Source organism: Pan paniscus, chromosome 13, assembly GCF_029289425.2.
Source record: "Pan paniscus chromosome 13, NHGRI_mPanPan1-v2.0_pri, whole genome shotgun sequence".
Lineage (NCBI taxonomy): Eukaryota > Metazoa > Chordata > Mammalia > Primates > Hominidae > Pan > Pan paniscus.
Window position 1 is genome coordinate 74,634,030 of NC_073262.2, and position 25,508 is coordinate 74,659,537.

A 25,508-nucleotide genomic window follows, 5' to 3' on the forward strand; every position below is an offset into this window, starting at 1 on the left:
AGACACAAGTATGGAAAATGAAATATATTACTTCATACTGTATGTCATAACTTTCCTCTGCAGAAGTAGCAGTTCCTAAAGAATTAACAATGAAACCAATTTTTTCAGGGCTTTAAACTGATTTTAACTGTTGACTTTACCTCTTTTGCCACCCCTATGCCCCATCTATATTTTTGGTTAAAACCTCCTCTCATTACTGGAACTGACTTACTTGGCCCTTTTTTATTATTTAAATTTTGAGGGATTTGTTATATTTAAAGGTTTTGCCTAAAGTCATACAACTAGTAAATAATCAGTATTGTACTAGGAGATGATTATTTAGTGTTATTATGCATAATATATAATAATATCCTGATTAAAAGATGTTAGGAATATTTATGACCTGTTCTAAGAGGATCCAGGCTCTTGGGCTTACTGCTTTTTCTCTCTCTCTCCCGTTATTTTTTTTTTAAATTTTAAGTTCTGGGATACATGTGCAGAACTTGCACGTTTGTTACATAGGTATCTTTCTCCTTTTGACCATGTGTTCTTCCCCCTCATTAAAAAAAAAATTTTTTTTTAATTTTTAATTTTTTTGTAGAGACGGGGTCTTGCTATAGTGCCCGGACTGGCCTCAAACTCCTGGCCTCAAGCAATCTTCCCACCTTGGCCCTCCAAAATGCTGGGATTACAGGCACAAGCCACCGTACCCAGCCTTCTCCTGTGTTTTATGCCATGTGCTCCCAGTTTACTGCTATCATTGTAAGGAGCTTCACACTAGCAAACCCCTTATGGTTAAAAATACCATATTGGTAAGCTTGATGGAATCTGATTACTTCATACTGTATGTCATAACTTTCTTTTGCAGAAGTAGCAGTTCCTAAAACATTAACAATGCAACCAACTTTTTCAGGACTTTAAACTGACATTAACTTCTGACTTTACCTCTTTTGCCAACCCTGTGCCCCATCTATAAAACTAATTGTGCGTAGCATGAAAAAGATCTGAAATAGTTTCATATAATATGAATTGTGCATAGCATGAAAAAGATCTGAAGGAGTTTCATATTCATTATTCAACTTTAGTATTAGAAATATTTTGAGTACTATTTGTTTTTTTGTGTGTGTTTTTCCCCACTTCCCAGCCATGTTTGAGATGACTGAGCTTGCCAGATAAATAATATGTAACTACATTTAATATTTGTTTTATTTTATATAGTTTGTGTCCCAGGATAACTTTTGAAATTGTGCAGATACAAAAGTGATTCTGAGTAATACTGTAGTGGTTTGATGTTTGAAAAGATGTAATCTTAGATGAACTAGCATTTAACACATTTATTAAAATAGAGTTTTTTCATAATCAAATATGTAGATTGCTAAATTCTCCAGACCCAAGCCCAGCTAGATATTCTTGTTAAAAATGCAGGTGATGTTTTTCCTTGTGTGTAAACCCACTGTTGGAGGGTTTTTGTTTTTTACAGTTGCAGCTGATAGCACTGAATTGATTTCTTCCAAAGGAACTATTGATTTAGTTATAGATAAATCTTTTAAATACTTCATGCAGTGAAAATAGCTGTGTATTTGCATTGACATCTAATTGTTCCATTCTTGAAAATTAGGTTTTTCCATTTAGAAATACTGTGTTAGGAATAAGGAATCAATCTTTTATAATGTCTTTTTGTAGAGTTACTTATTTGCTTTGTGGTCAAAGATCATTTATATTGCGTATTCATACAAAGACTTTTTTCCCCTTATAAAAACGATTGGGTAGGGGATACATGGGTCATGGGCTTGCTTCTTCTATCTCAGTTTGCAGTGAGTGTTCATTCCATAGTGCCTTCTGTGTTCTTGATGCCAGCGATACAGTGGCAGACAAAGTCATGGAGCTTACATTCTAGCCAAGAGGAACAGTCAGTAAACAAAATAGTAAATACACAAATTAAATTCAGGCAGTATTATGAAGATACATTTTGCTCATTTCTGAATAATAAAGGAGGAACCAGCCATGTTATAATCTGAGGGTAAAGCTTACTAAGATACAAAGGCTCTAAAAATACAGCATTTTTGGCATTTTTGTAGTCCAGAAAGATTACCAGGGTTAAATCATTGTGGTGATGGAGAGAGGGGTAGGAGATGGTTGAAGGGGATGCAAAGCTAGATCATCATATAGGATCTTCTGTTCTGTGATAGGTGTTTGCAAGAAATAAGAGTAGTTGGCATTCTTTAGAGGCATTCTTAAGTAGGTGGAGGTCATAAACAATGTGATTTATATTTTTAAAATATGATTCTGGCTGCTGTGCAGAGAACACACTGTATAGGGCAAAAGTGAAAGAAGAGACCGGAACATTGCAGCGTTAGAGGTGACACTGGACTTAGTTGTCAGAGTAAGGAACATTTTGGAGGTCTGCTGTTGAATTAGATGTGACAGATGAAGAAAAAAAACAAGGAGAACCCCATTGCCCAAGTTCAATTATGGTACTGTTAACTGGGAAAACTATAGAAGAAATAGGTTTAAGTGGAAAAAATAAAAAAATTTTATTTTGGATGTTAGGTTTGAGTCTATATATTAGGGCTTTGCAGATCATACTGCATAGATGGTCAGCAGCCATAACATCTGCTTAGAAGTTATTTCTTATTAGGATTATGTCATTACATTAATTTTTAATCATCCATTCTTTTACTTTTCCAAGCTGAATGCTCTAGTTGCACCTAAAATTCTTCAGTCACAATTAAGATGCCTATAAAATCTCTACTAGCCATCATCTTTAAAGGAAACATAATTCTGAATTTTACAATACAATAAACTTGATTATTCAGACACTGATGATTTTTTCATCTGGTTGTCCTTGACCTTTGCTTTTATTAACACCTCCTGCTCTGTGCTTGTAATGCCAGCTACTCTGTAGGCTGACTCAGGAGGATCATTTGAGGCCAGGAATTTGAGACCAGCCTTGGTAACATAATAAGACCCTGCCTATTAAAAAAAAAAAAAAATGCTGAACATGGTGGCTCAAACCTGTAATCCCAGCGCTTTGGGAGGCCGAGGTGGACAGGTCACTTGAGGTCAGGAGTTTGAGACTAGCCTGGCCAACATGGTGAAACCTCATCTCTACCAAAAGTGCAAAAATTAGCCAGGTGTTGTGGTGCATGCTTGTGGTCCTAGCTACTCAGGAGGGCGAGGCAGGAGAATCACTTGAACTCGGGAATTGGAGGTTGCAGGGAGCCGAGTTCGCGCCACTGTACTCCAGCTTGGGTGACAGAGCAAGACTCCGTCTCAAAAAACGAAAACAAAAGCTAGGCATGATGGCATTCTCCTGTAGTCCCAGCTACTTGGAAGGCCGAGACAGAAGGATCTCTTGAGCCCAGGAGGTCAAGGCTGCAGTAAGCTATGGTTACACTACTGCATTCCAGCCTAGGTGACAGAGCAAGACTCTTGTCTTAAAAACAAAAACCTCCTGCCTTTTCTTGGGGGTAATTTCATTGCCTTTTAGTGAAGTAGTGCGTAACTAAGATTGTTGTCTTGCTAATTGCTAGCATTTCTGGGAAAAGTTTGGTACAGGAAGTTGAAATAGATGGATAAAGTTTGTATTAACTGTGAATTTCAGTTATTTTATCCTAGTGTCCCACTAATTGGATTGAATTTGAGAGGATATGAGAGCAGATTTTAAAAATTTTATGGAGTGTTTAGCCTCTTTCTAGGAAAATCCTACATCCAGAAATTTCGAAAAAATCTTTGGTAGACTAGTAAAATTTCAAATTGTGATGGTGTTCTTGATAAGTAATACTTTTTATGAAATATCATAAAGAGCTTTAAAAGTATATATTGACAAGTTTATCTTGTTTAGTTCAAGTAGCAAAATACTAATGCAGTGTAAATAAACATAATATGACCTTTGTTTTTCCATTAGTGAAAAAGTTCACACTTTTAATTTCTCAACAATACATTCTGTAGTTAAAGCTTAAATATTATCAGAGAACATGAGATTGAGAACATTAAGTAGATACAGAATTTCTTTTGCTTGTTTTCTTTTTTAGCATATTTTAGGTAGTCTTAGAATTATAGTTAAGTCTATGTACCACTTTAGCCAAGTAAAGAACAACATGTTACCACCTACTTAACGTGCCTTTAATTGCAATCTCAAAAATAACTAGACAAATTTAGACAAATGGTGCTGCTTAAGATAAGACGTTAGAGAGGTTATTGGGTTTTCAAATGTGTATAAATACAAATATAAACATTAAAAGATTAATTATCAGGCATATCGCTTTATTCAATAATGAGGAAATGCAAAAATTGCTCCATATGAACATGTTCATGTGTAATAAAGTACAGAACACTGGAACTTGAAATGACCATAGTTAAATAGTATACAATCTAAAAATATTTCATAATGACCCACCTACCAGAATATCTAACTAGAATACTTTTGCACTTTCCTTTTTAAAAATAAATTACCAAGCGTTAGGAAACCATTTGTAAGAGATGTCTTTGTTAATTAAATATATCAGGTTGTATTCTGGTTTCTTTTTTTGAGACAGAGTCTCACCCTGTCACCCAGGCTGGAGTGCAGTGGTGCAGTCTTGGCTCACTGCAACCTCCGCCTCCCAAGTTCAAGTGATTCTCCTGCCTCAGCCTCCCAAGTAGCTGGGATTACAGGTGCACGCCACCACGCCCAGCTACTTTTGTATTTTTATTAGAGACAGGGTTTCACCATGTTGGCCAGGCTGGTCTCAAACTCCTGACTTCAGGTGATGTGCGTATTTTGGCCTCCCAAAGTGCTGGGATTATAGGCGTGAGCCACCATGCCCAGCCTGGTGTCTTTTTAAAAAATTTTTTGAAATTCTAGTTCCCTGGTGTGTCTAGTCAGCTGAATTTCTTACCCTTTCTGTATTTCTGTATAATTTTAGTTGAAGTTTAGAATAATGCTCTGGAATACAGGGAATTTTTCAGTGATCTTCAGAAATAGATTCTAAACTTTTAGCCACAAACATTGGAATTAAGAAGTTTCTGTTCATTTTTAACTCTATTCAATTAACAATGATTAAATGAGGTTTGCTCTTGTGCTGATTTTTATTATCTGATCAGTAATCCAATCTGAAAGACGAATATTTTAAATTGAACTAAATTATATATTTGAGAAAAGAGTACAGATCTCTAAGACATGGTAGTCAGAATTTTTTTTTTTCTTAAAGCAGAATCCATTTAATAGAGAAATGCAGACATTTTCCCTTTAGTGAAGCCAAGTTGTAAATTCTAGGTTGAAGAACTATTTGGTTTTAAGTTGTATATTTTATGTAAGTATATCAGATACATATTTATATACATAACTATTTATAAATATATTTATATAATTATATAAAGATTCCTTGCTTTAAAATTGCCCTTTGCCCCTGTAAAAATTCTTAATGTGTAAACTTACACAAAGCAAAATATTTTATTTGAAGATATTTATTACAGGAAATAGACATCATTTGAAGGCTGAAAGCCTTTTTTCAACTTTGTTGGGCTCAAACCTTCCGGTTGCTCTGCCCGCCACCAAAAGTGCTACTTGAAACTTAGAGTTTCTGAGAAGTCTTTGAAGTAGATTTGATACAAGATATGTAAAGTGATTTGCAATGCCTTCTTGAGAAGACAGGACATAAGGAAAGTTTTTAAAAGTTAAAATTATACATGCTATGAAAGTCTTAAAGTGATTTTTAAACTGATAGATTATAAATCCCTTTTTAAAAGTAGTTTTTCTTGACTTTTTAAAAACCTTAACTAACATACTATACTGTTTTACTCATCACTACTTTGGATTTTAATTGCTACACAACACATCTATTACAGCTATCCCTCATTATGACAGTTTCCTTGATAGCTGTTGAAATTGTACTGATTCTATAAAATATGCTTACGATGGCCTCTTCACGTTAGCAATTTCAAGGAAAAATATTTATCAAATAGTACTTTAAAAATAAGCAAAAACTGTCCTATGAAATGCAGTTTATTTGATCTAGAGTGTGAATGAGTTGCAAGGACTGATGTACATATTAGAAATAAACTGTTGGGCAAAATGCTGAAGAGCTATATTTTCAATAATAGGTCTTTTTTATACCTATAAACAAATTATATATAAATGTTGGTGGTACCAGAGCATTGAAAATAAAACTTGTTTGTGATAAACGTCATCACTGGTTCTCTATCCTGAAATGTAACTGAATCATAATAAAGTGCTATTCATCTGCAGGTGCATTGCTTCTACTTAGTTAAAAGATGGTTGAAAGGATAGGAATTAGTAGCATGTTGTATTAGCCTTTTGTAGTGTATTTTGTCCTAAGCATCTTAATTTCCCTGTTTTGAATGCTAAGTAGCAAGGGTCTTGGTTTAGAACTAATACCCATCATGCATGTAAACGGTATGAAAGAGCTGCTTAGTAAGTTAACACAAAGTGTTCTTGTGTCAGTCCTTGTGGAAATAGATACAATACAAACATTACAGCTGAACTCACGGCAAACTCCATTAAGTAAAAACCTGGCCTCATTGTTCAGGAAAAAGTTTGAATAGAATACAAGCTCATTTTGTTGAATGTAATGTCAGGCTTTTAGGGACTGTATTGAGGGATAAGGTTTTGTTAAGTTGAGACCAATTCATTAAGTTTTATTGCCTGGTGAGAAGCAGCAATACTTTATTGTAAGACTTCATCAAATATTCATGGTTAAAGAGAAGTAGTAAATGTATTCAATCAAGTGGTCTTTTGGGATTTTGAAAAGGATTATGAAGTCTGCTCAGCTGATAACATTGATAGAGGTTGTTTAACAAGGGTAATTTTAATCTCCGAGTTTAGTTTTGTTGTCCAGTCTTGTCTCTTTTTTACTGTCACAAATCCAGGTCTGTAAGAATTGTGTCACATTCTAAGGATAAAAGAATGATATATCCATTCATATAATTTATGTTATTTCCTAAATAGGTATATTTTTAAGTTATCATCTTAGTTTGAGTTTGGCATATGAGGGAATTGTGACCCATCTAGTTGTGAGATTGCTATTCATTTGGTCAGACTCTAGTCTCATCTCACCACTGCTGGTGATCTTTTCATGTCTTGGATAATATGATTTCTTTGACACATATAAAATAATAAGCAACCTTTTGCCTTGGCCAGTTCAGACTGTCATGAAGGGGTATAGTCAGCTGTTTCTGCATAATGGAAATGTCCATAGCATTGCTCTTATTATTGTACTTGGTATCAGGTTACCTGCCTTCTCTTATTTACTTTTATATTATGCTCATCTCAGTTTTGTGTGATGCAGTTTGTGCACAGGAAGCTCATCCTTTTCCAATTCACTGTGTGTTTACTTCTTTAGTTTTCAACCAAAGTTTTGTAATTTGTGTTGGTTTTGTCAGTTTTAAAGAAATAAACCATATTCAACTTAAAGTTGAATTTGTTATTAATTTTTATATCCTTTATTCTTTAGGCAGATGATGTTGAGGGCAAAATTAGACAAATCATTCCACCTGGATTTTGCACAAACACGAATGATTTCCTTTCTTTACTGGAAAAGGAAGTTGATTTCAAGCCATTCGGAACCTTACTTCATACCTACTCAGTTCTCAGTCCAACAGGAGGAGAAAACTTTACCTTTCAGATATATAAGGTAAAGATAAATCTAAATATTTATTGAGTAAAGTTCTATTTGCCTGAAACCTGTATGTAGTTTTGTTGTCAGTGATTTATTCTAACTGCAGTAAACAAGTTTTAATCAGCATTATAAACAAAGATCTATTTTGTGTGTATGTCTGTATCTGTGTTCACATCTTAATCTGAGACTTCTAAACATTTTCCCACAGGATAATTTTGTGTTCTGCGGACTTTCACTTACCTTTGTGATGAGTTTCACCTGACTTTTCCTGGCTTTTTCCCTAGGCTGACATGACATGTAGAGGCTTTCGAGAATATCATGAAAGGCTTCAGACCTTTTTGATGTGGTTTATTGAAACTGCTAGCTTTATTGACGTGGATGATGAAAGATGGCACTACTTTCTAGTGTAAGTACAGTTCTAAAGCAACAGTAGACCTTATTACCTCCACAAAGCCAGCATTTTAATTGTGGCAGCCCAATTATTGGGACAGTATAATGATATTTTTCCCAGGAAAGAAAAACTATTGTTTATGAGGCTTGAGTTTTCCTTCATTATGCTTTGGGAGACCTTGAGAATAGAGCTGAATTAAATGCTGTTGTCCGTTAGGGCCCTGAATGTAGGCTTAAACAGTAAAATGAGCTTTGCCTGTGTTTTCTTTTACTTGCCACCTATTCATCTTTATAATAGGCAAGTGCACTGAAGTGATGTAAAGAGGTCTGATTTATCCAAGTTGCTGCACACCAATTAAGTGAATTGTACATTCAGAACATAGCAGGTGTACCCATTGGGCCCTCACAGAGTAGCTTGCTGACACTGAAAATTCAGTCAGAGAATGGAAAAGAAAATGGACACTGCATGGGAGCGCGACTGTAATTGACCTGCTTGGCTTTCTGTTTTATCTGCAGATTTGAGAAGTATAATAAGGATGGAGCTACGCTCTTTGCGACCGTAGGCTACATGACAGTCTATAATTACTATGTGTACCCAGACAAAACCCGGCCACGTGTAAGGTAATTGGCAGTATAACACGTGCCTTGTCTTTTATTTCAGAAGAAGGAACTGCTGAAGTTTCCAATACTTGTTATAATAGTGTTGATTTGTTTAAAAAAAAATCACTATTATTCATGGGCTATGTACTGATTTATTTCATTGTTCCTTTGAAACAGTGTAGAAGATTAAACTAATTTTGAGTATCTTGATAATTTTTGGGTATCTCAAAGGTGGATTGAAAAAAAGATCACACAAACTTTAAAGTGTTTGTAATACTATAGTGATCTGCAGGTTTTAAACTGGTCATGTTATGATATTTTAATTTTAAAATAATTTCTTTACTGTAGTCAGATGCTGATTTTGACTCCATTTCAAGGTCAAGGCCATGGTGCTCAACTTCTTGAAACAGTTCATAGATACTACACTGAATTTCCTACAGTTCTTGATATTACAGGTATGTAAAATTTGATTTGTTACTGAAAGAGCCTTTCTAAAAATGTCTTCTTACTGATTGATTTTATTTTTGTCAGAAATAACTATTTTAAACAGCAACATTTTCCTAGGGTGTTTAAGCCATCTAAAGATGGCTTAAGTTTATGTTTTAGAGCATAAGCCTTTGTGGGGATTGGATTACATCCCTAACTGTGAAGTGCATAATGGAACAAATTGAAGATAATGAGCTGAATATATATGGGGAAGTCTTGGTCAGGCGTAAATACGTTGAAAGTATGGTATAACTTATTTGTTCACTTTATTTGGCAAACAGTTGCATTATTTAGAGGCAGCCTGCGCTTTAATTTACATGTAGGGGCAGAATATTATAAACTTTACTGAGAAAAAAAAGTCAAGGTAAATACTTCTTGAATAGAATACACATTTCCTAAAGTGTGTGTTTTGTATTCCTAAAATGCATGCCTTCACAACAGTAGTAGATAAGGTGAAATGTAGGCCTATTTGTTTTGGAAATGTCTTTCAGTATGGATTAGCCATAGAAGTAGTAGTATGAATAGAATGCTTAGGAGAAGGAAAGACGACTTACTTGACTTGACTCTTCAAAAGGAGAAGGCATTATTAGATGGAGTTTCAGATGATAATATGTTAAAGTGTGATCCACCAAAAAACAAAGTGGCCCAAGGAATATTTATGTTATTTTCTAACTTTCAAATTTGTTGTTAATAAAATTGCTGATGAAACTGAAAGTTACCTTTTTCTTTTATTGAAAAATACTTTACCAGATAGTTACATGCAAATTGGTATTAAAATTTATTAATCTTACAAGTTTGAATTTGGATACATCTTTGTTACAAACTATACTATTTAACATGCACTAAAATATTAACATGTTAAAAAATGCTATTTGGGAATTTTGTTTAAAGACACCACCTCCCACCCACCCACCCCCACCAAAAAAAAAAATGGTTGTAAGACTGGCAACCACATAAATAGGCTAGTAAGCAGATTGTTTCATCCTTCTTTATATAGACTAGTAATCCAAGGTAAATAAAATTGAAGTTGCTTCAGAACAGTGAATTGATCTGTAGAATAATAAACTGGAGGGAAAGCATGTTGTCTTTAAAAGGGAGTTCCACATTTATAGAGGTGAATTATCTTTTCATCTGACTTTCCTGCTACTGTTAAATGGGTTGGAAACTCAGGAGATAAAGTAGTAGTTACTAAACTTCATTTATAACAAAAGTTATAAATTGTTTAAGCGACAACTTCACTAGCTTAGTGACTTATAAAATTGTAGAAACATAATACAGACTATGTCACTTCTTTTAGTTAAGCAGAAAATTGTTTAGCTTCTATTAACTTATAGAGCTTAGACTTGCTGCTACATGAAGGGACATTTTTGGTGATTTTAATGTGGAGTTCACATAAGTAGTCTTTGTCTACTCTAGTGGGTAATGTGCCAGCAGGGGTTGTTTCTCTGAAGCCTCTTAACCACTTTCTTCTGTCTACTCCAACCAATAAAGTCCTTGATACTTAGCACCAATTAGCAGATAAAGAATTTTATTTCTTAAATCTCAGTGAAGAGTCATCAATAATGGTAGCCTTTATTCATTGGTGTTATTCATTAGAAACTGAAGTCTCTAAAAAGAAAAGACTAAACATGCTAAAGGACTTCTGAATTTGACAACTGGGTATTGGCCTTTATTTTCAGCATTAACATTTCTCAGCATTTAAAAATACTAAAAATGCCTTATCAGCTGTTCTCATTAAGGTATTTATTTCTCCTAGATTTCCATACCCAGTCCTTAAAAAACAAAACTGCAGATTTTTCTACTCTTCTGTCATTTGTTGCCTGTTTCTCCATTATTGTGTGTGCTTTTTTAGCTTTGTGGTTCTTTTGCAGGCTCTGGATCTCCATTTGCAATCCAGAATATTCTTTATATTGAGATGGCCTTTTGCTTACTTGACAGATAGCCAGATCTAATAATAATTGAAACTTCCTGTAGATGGCCTAAGTTATATCTTACTTCCAATGGATGGGTGTTTGTGGTATAATTGCCACCCATTTTCATTTTTTTGCACTCAATTTTAAGGTAAAATACTGGCAGACAATTCCTTGTATACCATCTGCCTTTTGAAGATACTATTCTCTTAAGATGTACAGCATTTGAATACATCTCAGTTGTATAACTTTATAAATAGAATCAATGATCTGTTTCCTCTGGACTTCTGAAAGGAGTTGCATTTGGCAATAGAAATCGATTCTGGGCTGGAATACATATCAGTATTATTATCTATCAGTAGTACATTAAGAGCTAATTATATTTGTCCTTTAAATGTACTTTATTGTTCTGGGATGTGCCATATAGCTTTTTAGAATATTATGTGAATTGTTTATACTTAGGTGATTGTGCTGTTATCTCATTTCCCTTCTTTAGAATATGATTTTTTTATCACTAATATGTATGTTAATATGAGAAGCTTTAAAAAAACAATTGCTAGATGATGTATTACATTTAGAAAAAACTCAGTTTTTGATCCTGCATATCATTGTAGATTTAAATTCAAGAAAATATGTTGCTTAAATATGTTGCTTATCTTTGTAGCATAGAAACAAAGGAATTGAAGGATGTCATACATTATTGGGTGTCATTTTAAGTTCATTTCAGACTGACACTTTCAAAGGGCTTAAAGATTGAGTGGTGACTTGGTTCCTTATATTAAGCTGCAAACAAAGTATTATCAGTCGTAATGGCTTATTTAAAACTGGAAATTTTTTGCATGTTTTTTGACTTATGTGAAAATTTCAGGTAAAAATGTGGCCTGAGTAGTTTTTCTCAACTGTAACTCATTTTCCTATGATACCTATTTCCTAAACTTTTCTGAGGGTATAGAAGTTACTTAAAATTTCACTCAGCTGGTTACAGTGGCTCATGCCTGTAATCCCAGAAGTTTGGGAGGCTGAGCTGGAGGGTTGCTTGAGCTCAGGGGTTCAAGACCAGCCTGGGCAACATAGGGAGATTCCCGTCTCTATAAAAAATTTTTTTTTAATTAGCTGGATATGGTGGCACACACCTATGGTCCCAGCCAGCTACTTGGGGGACTGAGATGAGAGGATCGTTAGAGCCCAGGAGGTCAAGGCTGCAGTGAGCTGTGATTGCGCTATTGCACTCCAGCTAGGAGGACAGAGCGAGACCCTGTCTTAAAAAATACACACACACTTTGGGAGGTCGAGGCAGGCGGATCACGAGGTCAAGAGATTGAGACCATCCTGGCTAGCATGGTGAAACCCTGTCTCTACTAAAAATACAAAAAATTAGCCAGGCGTGGTGGCATGCACTTGTAGTCCCAGCTACTCGGGAGGCTGAGGCAGGAGAATCACTTGAACCTGTGAGCCGAGATCCTGCCACTGCACCCCACCCTGGTGACAGAGTGAGACTCTGTCTCAAAAAAACACACAGATTCACACACACATACACACACACAGCCATACACACATACACTAAATGTTAGTTTAAATCAGTATTAGCAATGCAGTTTCTTTTTTTTTTGAGACGGAGTCTCCCTCTGTACCCCAGGCTGGAGTGCAGTGGCGCGATCTTGGTTCACTGCAACCTCCGCCTCCCGGGTTCAAGCAATTCTCCTGCCTCAGCCTCCCAAGTAGCTGGGACTACAGGTGCCTGCCACCATGCCCGGCTAATTTTTGTATTTTTAGTAGAGACGGGGTTTCACCATATTGGCCAGGCTGGTCTCGAACTCCTAACCTTGTGACCCTCCGGCTTCGGCCTCCCCAAGTGCTGGGATTACAGGCGTGAGCCACCACCCCTGGCTGCAATGCAGTTGTTTTTCTCAACCAATTTAGAAAGAAATAGACTTGGAAAAACTGACATTGGATAAGCTTGTACCTCATCTATTAGTACTTTAAAAAATGTGGCCGGGTGCCATGGCTCACGCCTGTAATCCCAGCACTTTGGGAGGCCGAGGCGGGCAGATCACAAGGTCAGAAGATCGAGACCGTCTTGGCTAACATGGTGAAACCCTGTCTCTACTAAAAATAAAAAAATTAGCCAGGCGTGATGGTGGGCGCCCTGTAGTCCCAGCTACTTGGGACGCTGAGGCAGGAGAATGGCATAAACCCAGAGGTGGAGCTTGAGTGAGCCAAGATCGCGCCACTGTACTCCAGCCCGGGCGACAGAGCGAGACTCCGTCTCAAAAACAAACAAACAAAAAAATGTTTTACAAGAGATACTTGCTTAAGCGTTTGTCTCTAGTAGAGTTTTTAATTAAAACAACTTTATTGAGGTATAATTTCCAGACCATAAAATTCACCCATTTTAAGTGGACATTTCAGTGGTTTTTAGTAAACCTGCCTGTTTTAGAACATTTCCATCACTGAAAAGATCCTTCATGTCCATTTGTAGTCAGTTTCCATCCCTACACCCGACGTCCATTGAGGTCCTTGGTCCATTTTGAATAAATTGTTGTGTATGATGTGAGGTAAGTATCTCGTTCATCTTCTTAGATGTGGATATCCAGCTGTCCTGGCACCATTTGTTGAACGGAGTGTCTTTACTCATTGAATTGCCTTGGTACTTTTCTTGAAAATCAGTTGACCATAAATGTGAAGGTTTATTACTGGGCTCTCTAATGATCTATACTTCTACCCTTATGCCACTACCAAGCCGTCATGATTAGGTTGATATAGCTTTATATTTTTTATTTATTTATTTATTTTTAAAACGATAATGTCAAGTTTAGCCTGTCAAATATACGAGTTGAATTTGTGGAACATATTTTGCCTGTGTGCTGCAAGGTAAACAGAAGTTTCTTGAAACGCTCGATGGTGTAGGGTTAAAAATGGGTCCTAGCCCTGGCCAGGCAGGTGGGAATGGGACAAAGAAGGGTAGAGATGGAGGCTTCAGAGTGGACTGGCTGGGCTTGGGCCATGACCCTCAAGGACACAGGAGTACAGGGTCCCAAAGGGCAGCCCCTTTCTGAGTGAGCACCCAAGCAACACACATAGGGGCTGCATGTTGCAAACTCATCAGTGCTCAACCCCTGGCACAACCACCCCCTACTGTGTAATGTACCTGACAAAACCCTACTTTCTAAGGCACTCCTCCCAGGCCCCCGACCAGGATCCTGAACTCTTAAAGATAGTTTTTAAGAAAACATTTAAACGGTTACATATGAAATGCTATCTGCATCTTTCCAGGGTTTTTCTTTTGTTTTTTTTTTGTTTTTTTGGTGAGATAGGGGTAGTGTTTGAGACAGGGTGTTGCTCTGTCACCCACGCTGGAGTGCAGTGGAGTGATAGCTTATTGTGCCTTGAACTCCTGGGGTTAAGCAAAACTCCTGCCTCAGCCTCCCAAGTAGCTGGAACTACAGGCACATGCCACCATACTTGGCTAATTTTTAAAGTATTTTCTGTAGAGATGGGGTCTCACTATGTTGCCCAGGCTGGTCTTGAACTCCAGGGCTCCAGCTGTCCTCCTGCCTTGGCCTCCCAAAGCAAGGGATCACAGGTGTGAGCAGCTGCACCTGGCCTGGCACACACAAAGTTATAGCAGGTGCCCTTCCCCAACCCCCACAGGCAGCAAGCTGTGGGGTCTCCTAGCTGTAAAGGGCTGCTGCAGTGGTGACAGCACAGAGTGGGCAAGGCACAGCAGAGGTTTTGGCAGCATGGCCCAGTTCCTGGTATCTGCTCCTATATAGTCCATGCTTGCTTCTTCAGGGAGAGTGACTGCATTCACTTTCCTGACAAACATGAATCATCTTTTGCTTTCCTCTCTTTCTTCCTCTTGGCTTTCTCCTGCTATTTCCAGATAATCACCTGCTCTGTCTCCCCAGCTAAATGCAATTTCATGTAATGCTCTTTTGCTTTCTCTTCTCAATGTCTTCTTTTCTTGAAATCTCCTTTGGCCTGCCCAGATTCAGTTGTGTGACCTTTCTGGTTATCTATGGCATCCAATTGGGGTTCTTCATGTCAGTGAGCTGTTCTGTGCCTTTGTACTTTTGTTGGCAGTCAGTCATCTTCATTCTCAGGCAATCTCTTGCCTGATGCTAGAGATTTCTTCTTTTTTGGGGTCACTTGCAGCCTCCATTCTCCACTCTCTTCTTGTGTCTTCTCTGGCCTTCTGCTTTTCAACTTGGAGCTGTGCATTGATCTGCTTGGGGAATATTGTACTGCCTTGCTTAGCCTTTGTGGCCTCCCTTTCTCCTTCCTTTAGGCACAGAGGCTCTGGCAAAGCAGCACCTCAACCACATATGAGTCTTGAAATCAGAAGTGAAAGTCCTCCAATTTTGTTCTTTTTCAAAATTATTTTGTTTATAATGTCCCTTGTATTTCCATAAAAATTTTAGCATAAGCTCACCAATTTCTGCAAAAAAAAAAAAAAAAGTCTCTTGGGTCTTGATAGGGATTGAGGGATTACATTGAATCTGTCATTAATTTGAAGAAAATTCCCATCTTAACAATTCAGAATCCTCTAATCCAGGGGTCTCAAAATCCCGGGCTACGGACTGGTACTGGTCCAGAGCCTATTAGGACTGGGTCACACAGCAGGAGGTAAATGATGGGTGAACAAGCATTACTGCCTGAGCTCTACCTCCTGTTGGATCAGTGGTGGCATTAGATTCTCATAGGAGCACAAACCCTATTGTGAACTGCACATGTGAAGGATATAGGTCGAATCTAACTAACGCCTGATGACTGATCTGAGGTAGAACAGTTTCATCTGGAAACCATCCCTTGTCTGTTCCCCTCATCCCCAGGGAAAAATTGCCTCCCACAAAATCCCTGGTGCTAGAGATTTTTGGCACTTCTGGTACCAAAAAGGTTGGGGATCACTGCTCTAATCCATTAATATGAAATGTCTTGGGCCAGGCTTGGTGGCTTGCACCTGTAATCCCAGCACTTTGGGAGGCCGCAGCAGGTGGATCGCTTGAGCCCAGGAGTTCGAGAGCAGCCTAGGCAATGTGATGAAACCCCATCTCTACAAAAATACAAAATTTAGCCAGGTATGGTGGCAAGCACCTGTGGGCCCAGCTACTCAGGAGGCTGAGGTGGGAGGATCACTGGAGCCCAGGAGGTTGAGGCTGCAGTGAGCCAAGATCGTACACTGCACTGCAGCCTGGGTGAGTGAGACCCTGTCTCAAAAAAAAAGAAAAAGAAAAAAAAAAAGAAATATCTCCATTTAGTTAGATCTTTTAAAACTTTTCTCAACAATGTTATTTTCAGTGTACAAGTTTTGCACTACTTTTGTTAACTTCATTTGTAAATATTTTTGATGCTGTTGGAAATGGGATTATTTTCTTAATTTCTTAATTTTGTTTTTGGATCATTGATTGTTTTAGTATGTAGAAATACAGTTGGGTTTTATATATTGATCTTCTATCCTGCACCCTTGCTGAACTTGTTTATTAGTTGCAGTAGTTTTTTGGTTAGAATTTTCCACATACAGGATCACATTGTCTGTAAATAAAGACATTTTTACTTCTTCCTTTGCAGTCAGATGCATTTTCTTTCTTTTTCTTACCCAATTGCTTAGCTGAGAACTCCAATATAATGGTGACTGGAAATGGTGAAAGCAGACATCTGTGCCTTGCTCCCAGTTTTAGAGGGAAAGCATTTGGTCTTTCACCATTGTGGATGATGTTAGCTATAGCTTTCATATGTGTTAATTATGAAATTGAGGCAGTTCCCTTCTATTTCTAGATAGTTGATTATTGAGCGTTTTTATCATGAATTGATGTTGGATTTTGTCAAACGCTTTGTTCTGCATGTATTGAATTTTTCTCATTTATTTTGTTAACATGGTATATTACATTAATTGATTTTTTTGGGATGTTAAACCAACTTTGCATTTCTGATATAAATCCCATTTAGTTCTGGTATGTAATTCATTTTATATATTGCCAGATTTGGTTTGCTAATATTTGTTGAGGACATTTGTATCTACATTCATGAGGGATATTGATTTGTAGTTTTTGTCTTAGATCCTTAGTGTCAGTGTAACTCTGGCCTCATAGAATGAGTTGGAAAGTGTTTCCTCTATTTTCTTTTCTTTTTTTTTTTTTTTAATGGAGATGGAGTCTCACTCTGTTGCCCAGGCAGGAGTGCAGTGGTACCACCTTGGCTCACTGCAACCTCTGCCTCCCAGGTTCAAGCGATTCTCCTGCCTCAGCCACCCAAGTAGCTGGGACTACAGGCCTGCGCCACCACTCATGGCTAATTTTTATATTTTTAGTAGAGATGGGGTTTCACCATGTTGGCCAGGCTGGTCTCGAACTCCTGACCTCAGGTGATCCGCCCGCCTCAGCCTTCCAAAGTGCTGGGATTACAGGTGTGAGCCACTGTGCCTGGCCTGTTTCCTCTATTTTCTAGAATAGTTTGTGAAGGATCGTCATTATGTCTTCTTCAGGTTGTTTCATGGAATTTACCAGTAAAGCCATCTGGTTGTAGACTTGTCTTTGTGGGAAGATTTTTAGTTGGTAATTAAATGTCTCTGTTATAGTCAGTTCACATAGTCATTTACTTTTTGAGTCATTTTGGTAATTTTTTTCTAGAAGCTGTCTGTTTCATCTAAGTTGTCTCATTTGTTGGCATAAAGTTCATGGCATATTCCCTTTTAATTCTTCTAATTTTTGTAAAGTTGGTAGGAATATCCCTTCTTTCATGCCTGATTTTGGTAAATGTTGTTTTCTCTCTTTTTTTTCAGTCATTCTAACTAAAAGTTTGTCAATTCATCGATCATTTCAAAGAACCAACTTTGTGTTTATGTGAACTTGTCTATTTTTGTTTTCTTTTTCATTGATTTCTACTCTATTATTATTATTGCTTCATATTACTTTGGGTTTAATTTGCCCTTCCTTATCTAGTTAAGATTGAATCTTAGGTTATATTGATTTGATGTCTTTTTTCTTTTCTTCTTTTAGACAGAGTCTCGCTCTGTCACCCAGGCTGGAGTGCAGTGGTAGAACCTCCACCTCCCAGGCTCAAGCAATTCTCAGGCCTCAGCCTCCTGAGCAGCTGGGACTGTAGGCAGGGGCCACTGCACCCAGCTCATTTTTGTATTTTTGGTAGAGACAGGGCTTCGCTTTGTTGGCCAGGCTCGTCTTGAACTCCTGGCCTCAAATGATTGGACCACTTTGACCTCCCAAAGTGGTGAGATGACAGGTGTGAGCCACCATGCCTGGCCTTTCTTTTCTAATATAGACATTTAAATACCTAAATATTTACACATAATATACATTTATATATAAATATAAGCATTGATATAGCTGCATCACATAAGCTTTTAGAAATTGTGCTTTCATTTTCATTCAGTTCAAAATATGTTTTAATTTTCCTTGTGATTTCTTTTTTGATCCATGGATTATTTAAAAGCTTGTTGTTCAATTTCTAAATAATGTGGATTCCCATGTTTCCTTTTGTAAAGTTTGAATTTAATTCCACTGTTGTTAAAGAACATATTTTAGGGCCAGGCGTGGTGGCTCACACCTGTAATCCCAACACTTTGAGAGGCGGAGGCTGGCAGATCATCTGAGGTCAGGAGTTCGAGACCAGCCTGATCAACTTGGAGAAACCCCATCTCTACAAAAAATACAAAATTAGCCGGGTGTGGTGGCACGTGCCTGTAATCCCAGCTACTTGAGAGGCTGAGGCAGGAGAATCGCTTGAACCTGGGAGGCAGAGGTTGCGGTGAGCCGAGATGGCACTATTGCGCTCCAGCCTGGGCAACAACTGCGGAACTCCATCTCAAAAAAAAAAAAAAAAAAAAGCCGGGAGCGGTGGCTCACGCCTGTAATTCCAGCACTTTGGGAGGCTGAGGCAGGCGGATCATGAGGTCAGGAGATCGAGACCATCCTGGCTAACATGGTGAAACCCCATCTCTACTAAAAGTACAAAAAATTAGCCAGGCGTGGTGGTGAGTGCCTGTAGTCCTAGCTACTTGGGAGGCTGAGGCAGGAGGATGGCATGAACCTGGGAGGCAGAGTTTGCGGTGAACCAAGATTGCGCCACTGCACTCCAGCCTAGGCGACAGAGCAAGACTCCGTCTCAAAAAACAAACAAACAAACAAACATATTTTGTATGACTTTGGTCCTTTTTCATTTATTTATGTGATTTTATATTTAATTTTTGCATGACCTTCCAGTGAACCTTTTTCATTTATTCTGTTTGTCTATTTATCTACCTACGTAGCTATCTTTTGAGACAGAGTCTTGCTCTGTCGCCCACACTGGAGTGCAGTACCACAATCATGGCTCACTGCAGCCTCAACCTCCTGGCCTCAAGTGATCCTCCTGCGTCAGCCTCCCAAGTCGTTGGGCCTACAGGTGCATGCCACCACACCCAGCTAATTTTTACTTTTTTTGTAGAAACGAGGTTTTGCCATGTTGCCCAGGCTGGTCTGGAACTCCTGGGCTCAAGCAATGCCCCCATCTTGGCCTCCCAAAGTGCTAAGATCACAGGTGTGAGCCATCATGCCCAGCCCTTTTTCATTTATTGAGTTTTGTTTTCTGTTCAAGCTTAGAGGTCAGCAAACTTTTTTTTTTTTTTTTTTTTTTAAGAATAGGTTGTATTTTATGCTTTGCAAGCTACACACAGTCTCTGTTGCATACTTGGTTTTTGTTGTTGTTTTGGTTGTTTTAAACAACCCTTTAGAAACCATTCTTAGTTCACATACCATACAAAAACAGGCCACAGGCAAGATTGGCCCATGGGCCATCATAGTTTATTGATCCCTGGCTTAACATTAAGTCTTTCCTGGATGACTGTTCCTTGTACACTTGTAAAGAACATGTATTTTGCTGTTATTGAGTACAATGTTCTGTAAATATCAGTTGGGCCAAGTTGATTGATAGTGCCGTTCAGGCCTTCTATATCTTTGCCAATTTTCTGTCTAATTGTTCTATCGATTATTGAGAGTGTAGTATTGAAATTTCAGACTTTTTATTGTATTGTCTATTTCTCCCTTTAATTCTGTCAGTATTTTCTTCATGTATTTTGGGACTCAGTTGTTAGTTGTGCATTTGTTTATAATTGTAATATCTTCCTGATGAATAAACTTTTTTGTCTTAAACTCTTTAAAAAAAAAAAAAAAATAGAGACAGGGTTTTGCCATATTGCCCAGGCTGGTCTCAAACTCCGGAGCTCAAGCGATCTACCTGCCTTGGCCTCCCAAAGTGTTGGAATTACAGGCATGAGCCACTGCACCTGGCCTTACACTCTATTTTGCCTGATATTAATATAGCCACTCTAGCTTGCATACTGTTTGCTTGGTATATCTTTTTTCTTTTTTTTTTTTTTTGAGACGAAGTCTCACTCTGTCACTCAGACTGGAGTGCAGTGGCACAATCTTGGCTCACTGCAACTTCTGCCTCCCGGGTTCAACCAGTTCTCCTCCCTTGGCCTCCCAGGTAGCTGGAATTACAGGTGCCTACCACCACACCTGGTTAATTTTTGTATTTTTAGTAGAGATGGGTTTTCACCATGTTGGTCAGGCTGGTCTCAAACTCCTGACCTCAGGTGATGTGCCTGCCTTGGCCTCCCAAAGTGCTGTGATTAAAGGCATGAGCCACAGTACCCAGCCTTCTTTTTTCATCATTTGACTTTGAACCTATCCATCTTGAATCTAAAATGTTTCTCTTGTGGACAGCATATAGTTGGATCTTTTAAAATTCGGTCTGACACTCTTTGTCTTTTGATTAGAATATTTTAATATACATGCATTTAATGTAATTATTACTATGCTTGGAATTACGCCCGCCATTTTGCTGTTTGTTTTCTGTATGTCTCATTTCTTTTGGTGGGGAGTGGGGACAGGGTCTCGCTCTGTCAGAGTCTGAAGTCCAGTGGCATGATCATGGCTCACTGCAGCCTCAAACTCCTGGGCCCAAGCTGTCCTCCCCTCTCAGCCTGCCAAGTAGCTAGGACTACAGTCGTATGCCACCACACTTTGGCTGATTTGTTTTATTTTTAGTGGAGACGAGGTCCTGCTATGTTGCCTAGGCTGGTCTTGAACTCTTGAGCTCAAGTGATCCTCCCGCCTTGGCCTCTCAAGGTGCTGGGATTACAGGTGTGAGCCACCACACCTAACCCTTTTTGTTATTTTGTTTCTTTTTTACTGCCTTCTTTTGTGTTAAATAATATTTTCTATTGAACCATTTCAATTCCTTTGTGGTTTTTAAAATTTTTTTTAAGTTATTTTCTTAGGCTGGGCTCAGTGACTAATGCCTATAATCCCAGTACTTTGGGAGGCCAAGGAGGGAGGATCACTTGAGGCCAGGAGTTTCAGACCAGTCTACGCAACATAGCAAGACCCTATCTCTTTACCAAAAAAAAAAAAAGAATTAGCAGAGTGTGGTGGCACACACCTGTAGTCCTAGCTACTCAATAGGATTACATTTTTTTTCTTTCTTTTTTTTTTTTGGAGGCAGGGTTTTACTCCTGTTGCCCAGGCTGGAGTGCAAAGGTGTGACCTGGGCTTACTGCAACCTCCGCCTCCCAAGTTCAAGCGATTCTCCTGCCTTAGCCTCCCAAGTAGCTGGGACTAAAGGTGCATGCCACCACACCTGGCTAAATTTTTGTACATTTTGGTCCCATACTCCTGAGCTCAAGCAGTCTGCCTGCTTTGGCCTCTGAAAATGCTGGGATTACAGGCATGACCCACTGTTCCTGGCCACATCCTTATGTATTACTATAAGCCAAACACTGGTTTATAATTATTGCTTTATGTAATTGTCCTTTTTTTTTTTGAGACGGAGTTTCACTCTGTTGCCCAGGCTGGAGTGCAGTGGCGCGATCTTGGCTCACTGCAAGCTCTGCCTTCCGGGTTCACGCCATTCTCCTGCCTCAGCCTCCTGAGTAGCTGGGACTACAGGCGCCCGCCACCACGCCCGGCTAATTTTTTGTATTTTTAGTAGAGGCGAGGTTTCACTGTGTTAGCCAGGGTGGTCTCGATCTCCTGACCTCATGATCCGCCCGCCTCTGCCTCCCAAAGTGCTGGGATTACAGGCGTGAGCCACCGCGCCCGGCCTGTAATTGTCTTTTAAATTAGTTGAAAGAAGAAAAGAGAAAAAATAATCTAACTTTTATATATACTATTATATATATTTTTATGAGTATTCTTAATTTCTTCATGTAGATTTAAGTGGTACTATGTTCTTTTAGCCTGAAGGAGTTCTTTAATACTTCTTTTGGGCAGGTCAGCTAGCACCAGATTTCCTCAGTCTTCGGTTTTCTGCGAATATCTTTATTTCACCTTTATTTTGAAGGATAGTTTTGCTGGATACAGAATTCTTGGTTGATAGGTGTTTTGTTCTCCTGTTGGTACTTTGAATATGTCATCCCACTGACTTCTGACCTCCTTGGTTTCTAATGAGTCATTTTTCTCTTGCTGCTTTAAAGATTTTCTGTTTCTTTCACTTTTGACAGTTTGATTATGACATGTTTGGGTGTAGGTCTCTTTATGTTTTTCCTAGTTGAAGTTTGAGCTTCCTAGATGTGTTGACCAGTGTTTTTCATCAAATTTGGGACGTTTTTGACCATTATTTCTTCAAGTATTTTTTCTGTTCCTTCCTTTCCTCTCTTATATGCTTGAACAATTTTAATATAGGGTGGTGTCAGAGTTCAGTTTATATTTTATAACACAGGGGAGAATAGGTAAGGAGAATGAGTTAAAAAAAGGTTATTAGTTGACAAAAATACTGGCGGAAGCAGATAGAAGAAATAAATGTCCTCCAGGTTTCTGGATGGCTTATATAACTGGATGATGCAGGTAAATTAAAGTGAGAAAAGACTGAAGAATGGGATAGGGTGACAAATTACATAACAGTCTTAGGTTTATTTTCTGTGTAGGTCTGTATTTTACTTATTTTGTTTTACTGTTGATTTCACCATTCTTAATAGATCATAATTTCATCCCAAATTGATGCAGTGACTTGATTTCAATTCTTCCTATTTTAAAGTCATAGTCAAATAGCACTTAATAACTACATGCATATGATGTGTATAATTAACTGTGGCATAGAAGCATAAAAAAGGTATTTAGTACAAATCAGTTGAATGAATGAATGTGTTTCTTGGAATCATGAGACATTACCCTGTCTCAGGCTTTTTAAAAAAATAGCTTTATTGGTATATAATTAACACATCATATAATTCATTCACTTAAAGTAGACAGTTTTAAGATGATATTTACAGCACAACCATCACCATAATCTTTTTGTTGGTCTGAGACAGTCTCACTCTGTCACCCAGGCTGGAGTGCAGTGTGTGATTGCAGCTCACTGCAACCTCTGCCTCCTGAGTTCAAGTAACTCTCATGCCTCAGACTCCTGAGTAGCTGGGATCACAGGAATGTGCCACCACACCTGGCTAATTTTTGTATTTTTAGTAGAGACGGTGTTTTGCCATGTTGGCCAGGCTGGCCTCGAACTTCTAGTCTCAAGAGATCTGTCCACCTCTGCCTCCCAAAGTGCTAGCGGCCCTAGTGAATAATCTAATTTTGGAATATTCTGTTCCCCCATAAAAGAAACCCCCAAAAGAAGTCCCTGTTAGCACTCCTTTCCTCCCCTCAACTCCTATCCCTAGGCAACCACTAATCTACTTTCTGTCTGTATAAATTTGCCTATTCTGGACATTGGAATCATGCAATATATGACTAGTTTCTTTCACATAGCATGTTTTCAAGGTGCATTCTTATAGCATGTAACAGTACTTCATTTCTTCCTATTGCCAAATAATATTCCATTGTGTGGTTATATCATTTTATTCATTGGTCAGTTGAACATTTTAGATTATTCCCACATTTTGGCTCTTATGAATAAATAATGCTACTAGGAACAGTCATGTACAAATTTTTATGTGGACCTGTGTTTTCATATCTCTTGGGCATATACCTAAGACTGGAAATTATGGGAAATCTGGTAACTATGTTTAACTTTTTGAGGAATCACCAGACTATTTTCCAAAATGGCTACACCATTTTACATTTCCATTACCAGTGTATCAGGGTTTCAGTTTCTCCACGTCTTCATCAATACTTGTTACTGTGTTTTTAATTCTAGCCATCCTTGTAGGTATGAAGTGGTATATCATTGTGGTTTTGGTTCACATTTCCTGTGGCTAGGGAGACTGTGCATCTTTTCATGTGTTTATTATCCACTTGTATATATCTTATTGATAAATGTCAATTTAGATCCTTTGCCCATTTTTTAGTTGGGTCTTTTTTTTTTTTTTACCAAATTATAAGAGTTTGTACACCAATGTATATGAATCTGGATACAGGTGCTTTATTAGATACATGATTTGCAAATAGTCTCCCATTCTGTATGTTATTTTTTTCATTTTTTTACTGGTATCATTTGAAACACAAGAGTTTTAAAATTTTTGTCACCTAGTTTATTTGTTTTTTCTTTTGTTGCTTATGCTTTGGTCTCATCATCTAAGAAACCATTGTCTAACCAAAGGTCATGAAGATTTACTCCTGTGTTTTCTTCTAAGAGTTTTATAGTTTTACCTCTTAAATTTGGGACTGTGATCAATTTTGGTTAATTTTTATGTATGGTGTGAGGAAAGGGGATCCCACTTTATTCTTTTGATGATAGAGATCCAGTTGTCCCATCACCATTTGTTGAAAAGACTCTCCTTTCCCCCATTGAATTGTCTTTGCAACCTTCTCCAAGATTAACTGACCTAAATCTATGGTTTTATTTCTGGACTGTCAGTTCAGTTCCATTCATGTGTATGTCTGTCCTTATGCTAGTGTCACATGGTGTTGATTATCATAGGTTTGAAGTAAGTTTTGAAATCAGAACGTGTTGAGTCCTTCAAGTTTTGTTCTTTTTTTATTTTTTCCCAGATGGAGTTGCTCTGTTGCCTAGGCTGGAGTGCAGTGACACAGTCTTGGCTCACTGCAGCCTCTGCCACCTGGGTTCAAGTGATTCTTCTGCCTCAGCCTCCCAAGTAGCTGGGATTACAGGCACCCACCACCATGCCCAGCTGATTTTTGTATTTTTAGTAGAGACGGGGTTTCACCATGTTGGCCAGGCTTGTCTCGAACTCCTGACCTCGTGATCCACCTGCCTTGGCCTCCCAAAGTGCTGGGATTACAGATGTGAGCCACCGTGCCTGGCCTGCTCTTTTTCAATATTGTTTTGGCTATTCTGGGTCCTTTGTCTTTCTTTATGAATTTTTTTCTTTTTTTGTTTTTGAGACAGTCTCTGTCACCCAGGCTGGAGTGCAATAGCGCAATCTTGGCTCACTCACTACAACCTCAGCCTCCAAGTGTCAAGTGATTCTCATGCTTCAGCCTCCTGAGTAGCTGGGAGGAATGTGCATGACCACACCTGGCTAATTTGTTGTTTGTTTGTTTGTTTGTTTAGAGAAGGAGTCTCGCTCTGTCGCCCAGGCTGGAGTACAGTGGTGCGATCTCAGCTCACTGCAGCCTCCGCCTCCCAG

The 25,508-nt window shown here is 38.3% G+C and overlaps 2 protein-coding genes across 4 annotated transcripts in view; one reads left to right on the top strand and one right to left on the bottom strand.

Annotated features, from left to right (window-relative positions):
* The window catches only part of SLC25A12 (solute carrier family 25 member 12), a 223,384-nt gene that overhangs the window by 173,209 nt on the left and 24,667 nt on the right, over positions 1-25,508 (bottom strand). The window lies entirely within an intron of this gene.
* The window catches only part of HAT1 (histone acetyltransferase 1), a 69,831-nt gene that overhangs the window by 35,795 nt on the left and 8,528 nt on the right, over positions 1-25,508 (top strand). For all 3 annotated transcript variants that reach the window (XM_003824266.5, XM_034954506.3, XM_014344003.6), the window contains exons 5-8: positions 7,434-7,613; positions 7,883-8,004; positions 8,505-8,609; positions 8,937-9,043. In XM_003824266.5, coding sequence (XP_003824314.2) covers positions 7,434-7,613; positions 7,883-8,004; positions 8,505-8,609; positions 8,937-9,043 — 514 coding nt within the window. The remainder of the gene's footprint in view (positions 1-7,433; positions 7,614-7,882; positions 8,005-8,504; positions 8,610-8,936; positions 9,044-25,508) is intronic.